Consider the following 16220-nt stretch of genomic DNA (forward strand, 5'->3'; position numbering starts at 1 on the left):
AAACTTTTTCAAGAAAAACATTTCTTATGCACTGTCATATTAAATTATTATTATGAAAGTTAATTTTCTGGACATTGTGAAACTTATTCTGTGGTTTTTAAAATATTAATACATTTTATATGCTATTAGGTTTTCTTTGCTAGTGTCTTTGCTTTTAAGTAGTTCTACTGTTCTATATTGTTAAGTATGCAATGAATAAAAACCCTCTAACCTAAGCACTTTCAAAAGGTGGACCTTTCTTCTTCAGGGGCAAACTGGGAATGGAAAAGTATGGAAAAGGTTATTGTTTCATTATAAAAGTGAGAATTTAAATGTTATTGAAATAGGTTACAATTTTGATGAGATAACGGAGATTGGGAAATTAAAATACAGAATTGTTTTGTAGAGTTATGGTAGCAATGTGTTGAGTGGCTCAGATAACGTCAACTAAGTAGTACATAAGCTACTTGTATATCCATATATTTATGTAACTAGAATAAGCTTAATATTTAATATCAGCTGTGAAACAGAAATTATGTGATTCGAAAACAGTACTACCTCCTCTCACCCAAAGCTATCATGACCTTGGTTTGCCCTCCAAGCATTGCTAACAGTGCGCCAGTCTTTTATACTCCTTCATTTTCATGACATTTCAGAACAGGGGCTGATCATGTGACTACTCTCCATCAATGATACTATGGCATCTATACTCATGCAGGTAGATCCCTTTACTATTCTAGCACAATCCTCATTTTCTCGATTGTCATTAGAGTGTATTGATGTGTGTTTAATTTGCTCTCCATGTGACTCTTGCTATTTTGTTTGTGATTACTTATAAGTCATTCACCAGTTTAAACTAAAAGTTTTGACTTTGATGGTTGCTTTCGAAATTTTGGTTTTATTTTCAAAAGCTTCTCATATAATTTGATTTCTACATTAAAATATGAATTTGAATGTTACTGTAGTGGATGAAGTTCCTGTTAATATTGAAGATGGTAATATCACTAGTCCCCAATGTGGCAGGTTGATGATATCTGCCAAGGAAGTTAAAGCTTTAATTTGCAGGGCGTTGGACACTTTTGCTCTGCCATTGGTTAATTTTTCCTTTCCACCCTGAACATGCTTCTGAGAAAGACTTTAATCAGCGTTTTGACTCTTTTTTTTTTTTTTCCAGCCACGGTCAGACAATTAATGCTGACAGTCGGGAGAATTTACCAGCCTTGTCATTTCTGCACCTTATTGATCAGGTATTTTAAATGTTCCACCTTTAGCCCTTGATTCCTCACTTTATTTCTTAGGTGAAGAACCTCAGTTGGATTTATTATGCTTTTCCTCCCTCATTCAACATCCATGTTCATGCTCAACATTTTGCTGATCAATTGCTGTCGGATGTGGGTATGCCCCTTTCACCCTCGGTTGATAGTCCAGTATTCTTTAGCTTACTGGCGTACTTTGAATCCTTTTTTAGAAACCTAACATCTGGATTTTCTCCTCCCCTTTGGGGCTCGAATCTGGGGGTTTGATCCATTTTAGTCAGTCCCAATTTTCTAGGATTTGTCTTTCCTTTACCGCCCTTACCTTTATGATTTTCTCCTTACAGTTGCTGTCTCAAGCCTTTCACTAATTATCAGATCAATTCTCTGTGGAATTTGGGACCCTCGTGTGGTCTTTTCTGGCCCATTTGTTGGTATCACGCTATCTCCCAACACCTGGTTATTATATTTTTGGGATTTGCTGGGGAAAGATGCATTACTTGAGGGTGTGTGTCGCCACCATTCTTCACCAGCCCCTCCACCTGTGCACTGTGGGATTCTAGTTTTGGGTAAATGAAGGTATTACCATTTTGTAAGTTAACATTTTCTTACACTGAAAATGTATTTAAGATAGGTATTCACTTTTCTCACTCATTTCCCACCCTTCCTACCCAATGATATGCCAGTGTTTCTAGTTTGTACTTGCCAGTTTTCAAAAGTGAGGATTGTGCTAGAGTAGTAGGGAGAGCTACCTGTGCTAATATAGATGGCTCAGTATGATTGGTGGAGGGTAGTCACATGATCAGCACATGTTATGAAATGGTGTGAAAATGAAAAGGTATAAAAGACTGGCGTTCTGTTTGGGATAAAATATTTAGTAATGCTTAGAGGCCAAACCAAGGTTGATATAGCTTTGAGTTAGATGAGAGAAGTACCTATTGGAAATAAATTTTCAGTGTAAGAAAATTTTAACTTTTGAGAGAAGTTCAGTTTTAGTTCACTATGTTAGACTTGGATGTGTTTAAAATGCTTTTATTGCTGTGATAAACTATGAAGTTCTATTTTATCAAAATGTCTGACTTGATAATCCCAAAACAAGTTAATATATTGTAAGAACTGATTTTAAGACTCATATTAGGTCATCAAGAAATTAATGACGCTTTTTCAGATGAAAAAAACCCAAAAACTTGTATATCAAAACAAAACATTTATTAAATGAAACTGTCTCCATTCTTATTGATGATGCTTTTCCATTTTACAATCAGGTTGTTAAGCCCCTGATTAAAGAAATCACTTGGCTTTGAAACAAAATTCATGTCCTCTTTAATACCTTCCACATTTGCATACGTTTTCCCATTAAGATGGCATTGCAGAGAACGCAAAAGATGGTAATCTGATGGTGCCATATCTGGATAATATGGTAGGTGGGGGAGAACTTTCCAACCCAACTCCATAATCTTGTGTTGCGTGCATTGTCATGGAGAAGAAGAACACCTTTTTGATTGACGAGTGAAGGGCGTTTCTGATGAAGGGCTTGATTTAAACGTTCCACTTGCTGACTATAGATCTCTGCATTACAGTTTGCTGTGGATTGAGGAGTTTGAACTTAATTACTCCTTCGATGTCCAACCAAATGCAAAGCATCACTTTCTATGGATGGAGTCCCAGTTTTGGGGTTGGAAGTGGTTTTTGTCTAGGATTGAGCCATTGTTTTTGGCATTTAATATTTGCATATGGAATCCATTTTTCATCACCAATTCTGTTCAAAAATGGTTCACATGCATTACGCACCAGAAGAGATGAAGCAACGTTCACACATTGGAAACGAAAATCGTTGGAGAGTTTGTGAGCACCCAAACACCTTCTTTATGGAGTTTTCCCATATTTCTTAGATGTTTACACATTGTTTCATGAGAGACATACAATTTCAGGGCTATTTCAAGAATGTGTTGTCTTGGGTTAGACTCGACAAGCATCTTCAAGGCATCGATATCAATTCCAACATGTCGGCCCCTGCCATCACAGTTTTTAAGGCTAAAGTCACCTGAACAAAATTTGCTGAACCATCGTTGACACTTATGAATGTTCAAAACATTTCCATAAACTTCTTTGATATTCTATATGGCTACAGAGGCGTTCTTTCCCTTCTTGTATTCAAACAGAATTACATGCCTAATGTGTGTCTCATTGTGTGCCATCACTATAAGGGATTATAGTATACTAAACTTTACACATTATATAGGCTACACTAACATGACGTTTAGGTGGTTCATTTAGCCATTATACGTGATGTACGTTTTTTGGCGGTGGTTAATGAAAGTGTTCCAAAACGCAACATTAATTTCTTGACGACGTAATATATATATATACTACTCTTAATTCGCATAGTATAACCTACATTCGTTTATTTCCTTTTTTTAAACTTCGCTATAAACCAACTTGTTATTGACTTACATTTTAGTAATTGTGTAATTGATTAGCCTCTGTTCAGTTCAGTTTGCTGCTCACTCACATGCTGCTCTTGTAGAGGAAAATCTTGTACTGAACTAACCTCCAAAGTGACAGTTGTATGATGTAGGTAAATGATTTAGTATTTAGGTGAGAAATGTATAACTGCAGTTTCTCTTTGATAGCACAATGAAAACCTCTTACTTTCAGAATTCTTGTACAAAGTGATATGGTTGGTGCGATAATTGGACGTGCAGGTGGTACAATACGTCAAATCACTCAGCAGTCAAGAGCAAGGTAAATGGAAATTTATTAATACTTTGTAAAAAAAAAAAATCCTTTTTGTCACATATATTTTTATATACATTTGAGGGGTGAATAATTAATAACTACATTATGGAAAGAATAAAAGGTGGCTTCTATTTCTAATTCTTCTTCTGTGGTTTCTTTTCCTTTTAGTCTTTTCTCTTATTCAGGCTCTTGGGTTTTAGTTCCTTTTGTAGAGAGAAGATGCTGGGTGACACCTGAAGTGTTTTTCTTGGATTTCAAGTTGAGGTAGTTTTAGAATAGTACTTTGTAAGATCCCACCCACTTTAACCCTATCTGCACAGGCATCATTTACTGAGCACATCAAGAGTTGTTAGTGGCTTACAGTCAAATTTTATTTAACTACTTTGTGTTTATGTTATACCAGTTAGTATTGCATAGAATCATAGCTAATCATCCATATTTTAATAGTTTATAAGTTTTAAGTTCTTAACTATATGAGGCAATATTTTAAAAAATCCCTAATTTCCCCTAGTGTGAGAAAGGTGACACATTTTCTGTAGGCATCCTGCCTTCTCTATTTTATTTCCCCCTTCCCCCCCAATAAGTACAAAATTTAATGTAAATTACTCACTATGAAATTGACATTGCTCAGACAAACAATGGTTTTTATAACTTTCAATTTTGTTTGGTTACAGTGACATCAAATACAAAATCAGACCCCTCTGCCACACTTTCCTGTCACATCCTTACTCTCTTACTCATGATACTATATTATGTATACCTAACAGAAAGCCAAGGTTTTCATCTATTAAGTGACATATTATACTATGTTGTGTTCTGAACAGAGAATTGTCTATTTGTCTTTTAATACAAGCTTTGTTCCCACGGGAAGGATAATGACTAGCTTGTATGAATTTGTAATGGCTCTTGTCACATAGTTAGAAAGCCAGAAAAATTGTGATACTTAGAGTAAAATGTCTGCTTTTTGCATGTTATTATTCTGTGTTCTTTGGTGCATTATATTTAATTACATATAAATTATTTAGTGCAATACTACCATTAGTATCAAAAGTAGAGTTAAGTGTCATCAACAGTCAACAACAACAACAACAAAAAAAAGACACAGGTAAGTACTGTGTTTCTTGTTTTTCTTATTTATTCTTTATTTATTATTATAAAAGTAACTAAAATGTAAAAATAGGGATCTGTTTAGATTAGTTACGGTTAGATTAGGTATAATAAATAATACAATACAAATGCTTCAGGAGGCATGCACGCGAGCAGCTCATGGGTAATCTAATTCGAGAACATAACGTGAGCTCCACATTCTCCAAGTGATTTACAACTTATAATGGCACGAATAGTAATTAGACACGGTTCAAAGGGCAATAAAACAATAAAATTTAATTATAAGTATATGTATAATGTTATGAGTTTAAAGCTACTTAGGATAAAAGAATGTAGTTTCATGTTACAACTTAGTCATTCTAGAAAGAAAAAGAAGGTAATTTAGATTTATTTCGATTTTTTTTTTTTTTTTTGGTGGTTGGGAAGTCGGTCAGATTGATCAATGTTGTATAGAGTAGAGAAAATAACAGATAAAATATAAATTTTTATTCAAAACAAATATTTGAAATGTAATTAGGAGGTTTTAGAGATTACACTAATGAATTTGAGATTTTTTGAGATGAAGAAAAGTATTTTTAATCTTAACATGAAAATCACTTTGCACACAGACTATGCAAAACAAATAATGTTGAAATACTTTATATATTCATGGACAAATCTGTTTTTAGTTTATTAAAAATACTTCACTAAAAAATATGATTTTTTTTTTTTGTATGTGAAAGACTGCCAAATTTTGTGAAGATATACACACTATATTAAAAGTTAGTAGTATCAAATCTATAAAGACTTTAAATGAGTACAAAGAGGTCACGTGGTTGGTTAGATTGACTGAGTCCCTATTGAGAGAGTTAAGAAATGGTAGCTTTCTAAGGCCAGAATTTTTGTTAGCTTTAATTCTGCTTCATTGCCAATTAAAACTTATAGTGATATACTTTTGTTTCTTGTACACAGAGAAAATTATTCTAAAGACCACAAGGTGAGAAAACTGAATCTCTCCCTTGACCATCATCATTTCTCATTTTGTGTGGTTCTGGTGTAGTGAATGAATGTTTCCCAGATATAGATAGGTTTTTAATGGTCCCTCGAGAGTCTGGCCTGAAAAGTGACTGTAAAAAAGTGATGTGTAAGGATTTTGGTGTCCTCTCTAACTACTTAAACACACACACATACACCTGAGTGACAAAATAACTGAGCTTTGTGTAGGTGATAAATGTTCATACAGACATCAGATTTTTGTCTTTAGTCTATGCAGGAAGTAGACTTTGTTATGTATTAGGTACGGGAGGTGGTAGATCTGTTGACACTCACCTGTGAACACCTAATGAGCCCTGATATTGGGTAGAAGGCTTCATTAGCCTTGGATATGGCAATTTTACTGTGTTTGACATATTGTTGTCTGTCATTCTTGTACTTTCACTTTAAGTTCTTGGAATTATTTAAGAATACAGAAGGTTCTCTCTTTCTCTTCATAGAAAGTAAATGTATGGTTTTACATATACAGAAGGTTGAGAATGTTATATTAAAACAGCTTTGGATTTTCATTATAATGTTATAATCCATGTTGCCACGTCTGGTCGTGAGCTATCTAATGAATGTGCATCTTAATAATAGTCTTGCTGTGTAGTTTTCATTGCATGACAGGCCGTATCATAAGGCTACTATGTCCAAAACATACCAATCATCCCTGTGGGCTCTTCTTAATCCATTTAGTGTACAAGAAGAATGGTTTCCCAGCACTCATTTCAATGGTCATATCATATAGGAATCCATAGGTGCTGTATCTGGCAACTTGACCAGTATATATTCTTATGGAATAACATGAATAGCAAAGGGTCTCGCACATTGGTCTGATTGTCAGCAGAGTTCACCTTGACCTTTGCATTCACCTTCCTGTATCCAGCAATGATCACTGACCACATTGAAATATTTTTGCAGCATGATGTAGACCACTTTGGGAAATTGTTTTTAACCATAGGCTAGTATAAATGCCATGAGACTTGTTACGGTTATCAAAGTACACAATCGGTTCATCTAGTATCACTATGTATTGCCATTATTACCTGGCTAGATACCATTCATGAAGTTTATTAAAGTTGATTTTCCTACCCGATATGTTTTGGAAGCAACTTACGTTACATAAGAGATCCTTCTTGTTAATGTTGGCTGGGAAACGTGGATGACTTTTGCCACTGAATTTTGTGTTTTTCATTTGTAACAAGGCATCAAACTTTGTTATTGGTCTCTTTCTGGATGGTCCCAAGTTGATCCATATTCCTTTGTTTCCTAATGGCATTAAGTACAAAGGATATCTCAATCATTGACATTTTTAATCCCTGTTCTGAGTATATGAATATTTTGTGTCTCAAAGGGAGATCAGTTTTTGGTGGTTTTGCAGTACCTTTTAATGCTGTTCAATGTGAAAATATAGTTCTGATATATTTCAGTGCAACTTTATGTTGGCTGTGGTTGTCACATGACTTGATGATTTGCATATTAAAAAATAATTTTAATATAACTAACTTGACCTCTGTAACTTAATCAAATGAATATCAGAAAACATATAAACATGGCCTACACTTTGTAAGTAATAGAAATACTAGTGTCATCTTTACTGTATCACCTTGTGTCACATACTGGCATTTATAGAAACACTGACCACAATATGCAGTACTTATAATATTTGTTTAAGGAAAATCATTCGTATATATATTCTGAAACAAACATTTTACTTCATAATGTTTATGCTTTTGCAGGTTTTCTTCACAGGCTTTGCTGCAATAAGATAAAAGTAAAGTACAGATAAGGTTTTATGAAATCATCATTTGTTTATTTTTTAGGTTGTTCTGTTATAAGCTTTGTAGACATTATGAAATTTGGTAGCACATTTTTTTAATTTTTGGGGATTGTGTAAACTTTTACAATTTCAGTTTCATGTGACATATTTGGCAACACATAATCACATTACCTAATAAATTACCATTGGTGACAGTCACTAGTTAAAGCCCACCTTCACTGTTTTTGTTAACTTCAGCTTAAACTAGAAGGATAAGTTTCAATACAAAGAAAAAAATTATAAACCAAAATATTTAATGTTATGCAGTTATCCATATCATATTTGTTTTAGACCTCTCAGGACGAACTTAATCTCACTGTATCCATTATGATGCATTTTTTGCAATGTTTATCTTTTTGTGCCAGCAGTGAATCTGTTTAGATAAAAATCTTGTTACTTCATATATTGTGTGCATTAACATAATAATTTTGTTTCAGATACTCTTTATTTTTGGAATAATGTTTCAATTTATATATTTTTTATTTTTAGATTATTTTAAAAAGTAAAGAAGTCAAGTGGATGCACAATGAATTAGTTCAACTGAATAGTGATAAAAAAAATTCAATTATACCTAATACTGTTTATTTAATTTTTAAAGTCACAGATTTTTTATTGTAAAGTTCTTTTTCTCTCTCCCTCTCTGCGTGATTGGGACCGAGCATGACATAGTGGTTAGTGTGCTTGAACAGTGAATCCTTGTCCAAGGGATCATTGTTCATGAACCTTTGCAACAAAAATGTACTATGGGTGAACTATTAGAATGATAGTTAAAATACCATTATTCTGTCAGACAATAGCCCATGAGTTGCCAGTGAGTGCTGTTAATTATCTGTTTTACCCCTAGGCTTTCAGTTCAAAATTAGGAATGGCTATATGCAGATAGCCCTTTGTGTACCTTTGCATGAAAACTCTGAAATAAACAGTCATACTTACAATGACTAATATGAAACTTTCTAGTGTACTGAGTTACTTTTTTTAATAAATTAGACCAGTTACCTTTTCATATTCTGATTTTGATTCCTATATTTTAAAACTATAAATTATTGCGATAAGGTATTCTCCCTCCGCTCACAAGATTAGCTTTTCTTGTTTTGTGCTGCTCTCCGTATGCGACCTTTTTTCAGAAACGCATGCCGCAAGCCTTCATCCTCCCTCTGTTAGAATCCAAATTTTCAACATGTTTCTCATGCAAATCATCATGTGTCACCTCTCCACCAATAGGAGAGCACTACTATCACCTGACTCATCTGACTACCTCTACACACTACTACCGAACAACCACATCTTATTTGGCAGCTGTCGAGTTAAGATGATCTTTTTTTACATTATTTAGTTACCTTAAAGTGGTCCATTTTTTATATTTTTCTTAATATTTTGATAAAGCATGTTTCCCGCTTATAAATTCCGAAGTTATAGTCACCAATTTGTGTACTTCACCAACATCTAAGGCAGTATTTTCAGCCACGGGTACAGGCAACCATTCACGGAATATATATCGTCATTTAATCGCCAGGAAATTGAGCGGCACATGAGCCAACCTCTCTCAACTACTTCTGCCCCACTTCCTCCTGTGCCTTTTGAACCAGGCCCACAACGATTTATATCGTTTGTCCCTCCCTGGAGTTTGCCGCATCTTCCCGTTCACTACCTGATGATTCAGCTTGTCCGTCATTGGTTTTTTTCAGACTTTATCTCTCAGGTATGTGATGTTTTGTCTCTTATAACTGTTTCCTATGGCCCTAACCTTTCCTCTTACATGAAACTTCTCGATCCTATTTACTCTTTTCCCCATCCCCCAATGCTGACATCCTCTTCATCCTTACTTATACATTGGCTCGTCTGTCATCTTTGCCTCTCACGCTTCAAACATTGTTCTGTTTGTTGTTGGAACCTCTTGGTCCATGATGCGGTTTTGGCATGGACCCATCTTTAGGCTCCTTCTTGGAGGGACCTCCACAGGTTGCCATTTTTATGGCGTTATGTGTTTGACTATCTTTCTGAATCTTTGGAGTCATGGATGGCCTTGGCCCATCGACACTCTACACTTACTCACTTGGTAACTTGTTTCTTGAAGTCAGAGCTAAGCGTGGAACCAATTCCTTTCTCCCCGACCTTCTACTTCCCACCCTCCCACAGTGCCACAGTTCGATGATTTACTCGATTATGCAAGATATGACAACAGCGGTACCAGTAATTATGTGGAATGTTCAGGCCCAGTAGGGGCTTGTCTGTTGAATTTCGTTCATCTGTGGGATCTTTCCTCACCGATGTTTGGGTTCACAAGGTGTTCTTGGAGGGATTCTTTTTCCCTTTTATCTCCCTTTCTTCATTTTCCAGTGTTTCTATTCCCTACCCTTCTCCTTGGGATCTCTCACCATGACAGCATCTGTCAGAGGCAGTTCAGGGCCTCATCACACAATAGGCTTTAGAAACATCTCCCCATGTTCACAGGGATTTACTCCCACATGTTTGTGGTTCCCAAGAAGACCGGGGACTGGCATCTTGTCATTGATTTATCTTGTCTCAATCACTATGTTTACAATCCTCACTTTATCATGGAGACATACCTTTCTCTTTAGTGGACATTTTCTCCAGGTCTTTGCATGACCAAGGTGGACATTTCAATGCTCGCCTACACATTCCTGTGGCAGAACATTCCCATCCATATTTTCAGTTTGTCCATCAGTGGGTTGCATACCAGTTTTTCACCTCAACTATTGGCCTAGCCTCAGCACCGTATCTGTTTTATCATGTGGTCTGCTTCCTTACTCCACATATTCATGCCATGGGATTTTGACAACTGGCTTCTTCTTGCTCATTCTGAATGGGAATTGGCCTGTCACACTCGTCAGCTCCTGGTCAAAACTGCACGGTTGGGATGTTTGGTCAAATTAGAGAAATCTTTCCTTTGTCCTACCCCAATACCTTATCCATTTGGGTGTTTTCTTCAACATCTATCTCAGTCAGGCCCAACCTTCTTCTCTCCAGCTCCATTCTATGGAACGTGCCAATCGAAAAGCCCTGTCTGTTCCTACACTTACAGCTCATGAGATTCTATTTCTTTTCAGGATGTGGTCCTCCATAACCCCTCTCATACCCCTGGGCCGGGCCCAAGTGCAATACTTTAATGGGTCCTTCATGATCAATGGATCCTCACCCGGGATCCCTTGGATACTTCTATGTACCTTCCCTCATCTCTTGTAGACAATCTCCATTGGTAGTTGAACAGAGCCCACATATTGGCAGGTCCCACTTCATCCTCTGTGGCCAGATTTACATCTGTTCATGGATGCATCCCTTTAGGGCTGGGGTGCCTGGGTGGATCACCTGGAGGTTTCAGGTCCTTGGTCTGTGGATGAGAGTTCTCTTCTCCAACTCCTGGCTGTTTGTTGGGCTTTGTATCAATTTCTTTCTCTTGCTATCCCCCAGCTGGTTATGATCCACTTCAACAATCACATGTGGCACCAGGTCCAGATGACTAGGTTTTTGTACTATGGATCTTCTTTTTTGGGCCCACAAAAATCACATTTGTTTGATGGTGTATCATGTACCGGGTGCTTTCAATCTCGTAGCCTATCATCTTTCCTGACCGGATCTAGTTGATCCCATTTAGTGGTTTCTTCATCCTGCCATTTTTGGTGGCTGTGTCTGCATCTGGGTACACCCCATATCGATGCCTTTGCCACTGCTCTCAATCACAAATTACCTTGGTTTTGGTCCCTGGTCTCCCATCCTCGAGCCTTGGCTATTGCTTCCTTTAGCCAAGATTAGTTTCATCTTTTCCTTTATGTTTACCCTCCCATCCGTTTACTTCATCGGATGGTCTCCCTTCTCCATGTCACTCCATGCATGGTCCTTCTGATTGCTCTTTACTGGTCTGCTCAATCTTAGTTTCCTCAATTGCTCCACCTGCAGGTAGTCCCTCCCCTTCCTCTTTCCTTCCGTCCTGACCTGCTCCATCAGCTCTAGTCACCTGCGTTTCATCCTGCACCATCCATTCGCAGTCTTCACATTGGGCTTTTGTCAAGTCCTTGGCAAGGAGCACCAGTTTCCCTCGCAGAGTAGCTTCACATTTAGCCCATTCCATTTGGCCGTCGATCAATGCACATGGAGCATTTATTGGCCCTGAGCATTGACTTGGGGTTTCCAGGCTTCTCCCTAGTGATTGCATGTATCTCCAAGTTTCTCACTTGGCATTTGAGAGGGGTTGTTTGGTCTCCTTGGGTTTTGGGTGGAATTATCCGATACATTCCATTTTTCCCACTTCCGCTGAGTCTTTGCTTCCCCTGTTCTTTTCATGTTGTTCTATTCCTTTCGGCTCCTTCAGCCATTGAGGTATTGGTTGCTCCTGGACTGTGACATTGGTGTGGTTTTTCGTGCCCTCACTTTCCCTCCATTCAAATCTCTGTCTATGTTCCCTGTTTCACATCTCTTTGAAGGCATATTTCCTCCTTCTCCTCCTGGCTGTCGAGTGTCGTAGGTCAAATATTTTTGCCATCAACGTTGCCAGGAACTCCTCCTACCATATTCTTTATCTTGATTGTGCTTTCCTTCCCAAGACCTCGGCGGCTTGATAAGGTAAGGCCTTTCTTTCCCCTTTTTGCTTATCCTGTATATCTCATCTCTGCCCTCATCCTGATCCAGATAGACTCTTCTGTCTTGTCTTGCCCTCCCTTGTTCTTCTGCTTGCACAGCTTTCTTCCGGGGTCCTAATAACCACTTTTTCTTTTACCTTGGCAACCTTCCTATTCCCCTGATCTTTTTCTAGTTACCCTGACCAATTGGGTTTGACATTTGATCCAGTTGGCCTATTTGTTTGTGTCTCCTTCCCATAGTGATCTTTTTCACATTTCCTCACATCAGATTCATCACCTTACCTTCTCCCTTGCTTCTCATGTTTGTCAGCCGTTGAAAGAGATTCTACAATCGAGCATGAGGACAACTCTGCACACGTTCATCTGCCACTACCTAAACTACATCGCTGTTTCTGCTTCCTCTGGGTATTACCTGCCACCTGTGGCTATTCAACGGACTTCAGCTTCACTGTGACATGAGGTTAGCCTTCACTAATGCTTTTTTTTCTTTCAGAGGTCCCTGCTTCAGCTTCACTTTGGATTCCACTCTGTGGCGAGTGGTACCTGACCAGGAATTCAGTCTGTACTCGGAATGGGCTACATTTGCAGACATCTTGATATCATATCCACGTGTAAGCCAGGTTGATTCTTATACGTGTTTCATGGCTATGTACACTCACCCTTGAGATACGGTGTTTCACAAGATCACTAAAGTGTAAATTCCTCATGATAATTGTGTCATAATATGCCTGTCCTGGACTGTACCACTCATGGACAGCATGGGTAAAGCAGAAGGGGATTGCTGCCCATTCCTGCCATGCCTAGATTGAATAAATTGGTGTGGTCTGCTTTTCAAAATAGGGTTTCATGATCACTCATTGCAATGTCTCAGGTGTTGCAGTCCCTCTGGACTCTTCACCACACTTCCCCCCTTTCTTCCAGTGAAGTACAGGAGTCCTTACTACTTACCAGATCCAAGCCACTAGGCAACCTGCCGGATGGGTTCCACAAAGATGGCTATAACCATTCAGTACAGAGTAGGACAGTGGTGTTCTGCTGGTGTATAGGGAGTTACAAGGTCCTCCGGATGAGTGACTATCCACCCAAATGCAGTTTAACCCTCCGATTGGGTGCCCTCTTCCTACCCTTGCGAGGATGTCAGTACCCAGCGAGTGAGGTTTTGGAGATTGAGTGAATCAATCACATAAGTTCTCACACAGATTTCGGGTTGTCCATCTTCCCCTCTCGACATGTCTTCTGTGTTGTGGGTCGCAGAAGGCCTATGTGGCCTGTTTCTACTTCTGTCCTAGTTTTCCATCGTTGGGTGATGAAGTTGTTGCCAACCTTGAATCATTTTGGGCTGGGTTCATGGTCGTAGGGGTTGAGTGAATGTGATGGACTTCCCTCGTATTCTGGATGACCCATTCCCAGATCCCTGGCAATAGGCTACCATGCGAGTTCCTGGAGTGAAATGTTAGGTTTTCTTATGACTCTGGGACTTGAGGTGAAGACTGTATGATCTTCTTCCTACCCTCGCTAGGATGTCAATACCCAGCAAGTGAGATTTTGGATGTATTTGACTTACTGAGTATGGTCCATTGCGCCCTAACCACTGTACACCATGAGACACATTCTCACTTGCCCACTTTCCATCGTGGGATTGAGTGATTCTGATTTTTGTTTAAAATCACATTGCTAAACTATCCTCTTCCATGCGGATGTGTTCCCTTTAATGTTCCACCATGTCTGGTCCTCCTGATCATGTTGATGTTCCTGGAGAAGAGATACCTGGTTCAGATGTGGTGTGGTACCCCTCCTGAGATCATTTGATCTGTTCCTCTCATTTCAGGGGTGTCCTCTGGATGTTTCCAGGGGATGTGCCTGTGCTTCCCTTGCATCGGTCCCTCCTCTGTTTCAATGTGGAATTCAAGCTAATCTTATGAGTATTGGAAGTTATAATTTTTCCAAAATGAATATGTTCTTCCGATAGGTACTTCCCACAATCTTCCAGTGCTTGTGTCTTCTACCAAACTTTGAAGTAATAATTCAGTAGTGGCACGTAGAGGGAATCACATGTGTCATGTGATAGTAATGCTCTCCTATTGGTGGATAGGTGATGCATGAGAGAAGTGTCGGAATTTTGGATTCCACCAGAGGGAGGATGAAGGCTTATGGCATGCATTTCTGAAAAAAAGTTCACATACAAAGGGCAGCACAAAATGAGAAAAGCTAATCTTGTGACCCATCAGAAATAAATTTTCATTTAGGAAAATTATAATTTCAAATAATATGAGTATTTTATAAATGTAATTCATTTAGAAATTTAAAGTATATAACTTATTTTCAAAACATTTAGCAGTACACTAATATATTTTTTTACAGAATTGAATATACAGTATGGGCCCAATGATACATGTAACTGTAATTACTCCTGCATTTACATTTAATGATTTAGTTGTAATGTAATGTGATTTATTTATTATTTTTATGATTAATGTATGCATTTGTATTCAGTTATGGTCTAAAATTTGTGGGGTGCATTTAACATTTTAATCTTGGCTTTATTTACTTTCCTTACTCAGAGTTGACATACATCGCAAAGAAAATTCTGGTTCTGCTGAAAAGGTAATAGCCTTTTAACCTGTGTATTCAGTGCACTGTTTTGATGAATTTTCAGTATATTAATTATGTAATATGGAATATTGAATTAAACAATATCACACCTGTTGGTATTCTAAGAGTTCGTGGCACAATTTATATGAGAATTAAATTAGATTTCATCCCAAAAATAAATACTCATCACAGATGAATTTATCATTGGAAATGACAAATGTATATGGTAATATTATTAGAACTCTTTTTGTGCCAAGGAACACTAGTTTAACAAATAAATTTAGTTATTATTGATGTTAGTTTATTTAAAAATAAATAAAATATGTGGATCATTAGTGTCACCAGATTTCTCTTTGTAGTATTTTTTGACCTGTAATTGATATTGTTAGTTAAGAAATTAAAAGTGAACCTTAAACTTTTTGAAATGCAAAGGATATTCAACTTACCATATCAAGAATGTAAGATTTTTACTAGCTTTTCAATATTGAAATATTATTTACTTATTTCTAAGCTATCAACTTGGAAAGATTTTAATACAATTTCTGTAGCTGTATACTTCATGAACAGTTACAAGTTTTCTCTAATATGGCCTCTCCCAGTGGTTCAGTGGCAAGTCTGAAGACTTGTAATGCTAAAAACTGGGGTTCGGTATCTGTGTGTGCACAGCACAGATAGCCATTGCAGCTTTGCACTTAAACAAAAAAAAAAAACACCAAAGTTTATTCTATGCAGTTGACATCTGTCACAATTTTTATCATTTGTTTTCTTTATATTTTGTATTGAATTGTTTGGTGTTCTTTTGCAGTATTACATTTTTCACAGGTTATAATTTCTTAAAAAATGATTTAATTCTTTGCTAAAGCAATAACCAAAAACAATCTTTCAGGTTGTAACAATTTTTGGAAATCCTGAGAATTGTTCGACTGCTTGTCAAAAAATTTTGGAGGTTATGCAACAAGAAGCTCAAAATACAAATAAAGGGTAGGAGTGTTTTAGAATACAAGTTTTCTAGAAATAGATGCAGAAACTGCATCTACCATCTAACAGATAAATTACTTTGATATAATAAATTTATTTTCATTATTTGCACTAAAAACTTTGGACACCCACAACCACCTCTAA

General features: G+C 37.2%; 1 protein-coding gene across 1 annotated transcript in view; it reads left to right on the forward strand.

Moving 5' to 3' along the window:
• The window catches only part of LOC106463706 (insulin-like growth factor 2 mRNA-binding protein 1), a 61473-nt gene that overhangs the window by 20463 nt on the left and 24790 nt on the right, over positions 1-16220 (forward strand). Inside the window, exons 6-8 of the mRNA XM_013923771.2 lie at positions 3891-3977; positions 15068-15110; positions 15985-16079. Coding sequence (XP_013779225.1) covers positions 3891-3977; positions 15068-15110; positions 15985-16079 — 225 coding nt within the window. The remainder of the gene's footprint in view (positions 1-3890; positions 3978-15067; positions 15111-15984; positions 16080-16220) is intronic.

The sequence above is a fragment of the Limulus polyphemus genome, unplaced genomic scaffold (genome assembly GCF_000517525.1).
Source record: "Limulus polyphemus unplaced genomic scaffold, Limulus_polyphemus-2.1.2 Scaffold55, whole genome shotgun sequence".
Lineage (NCBI taxonomy): Eukaryota > Metazoa > Arthropoda > Merostomata > Xiphosura > Limulidae > Limulus > Limulus polyphemus.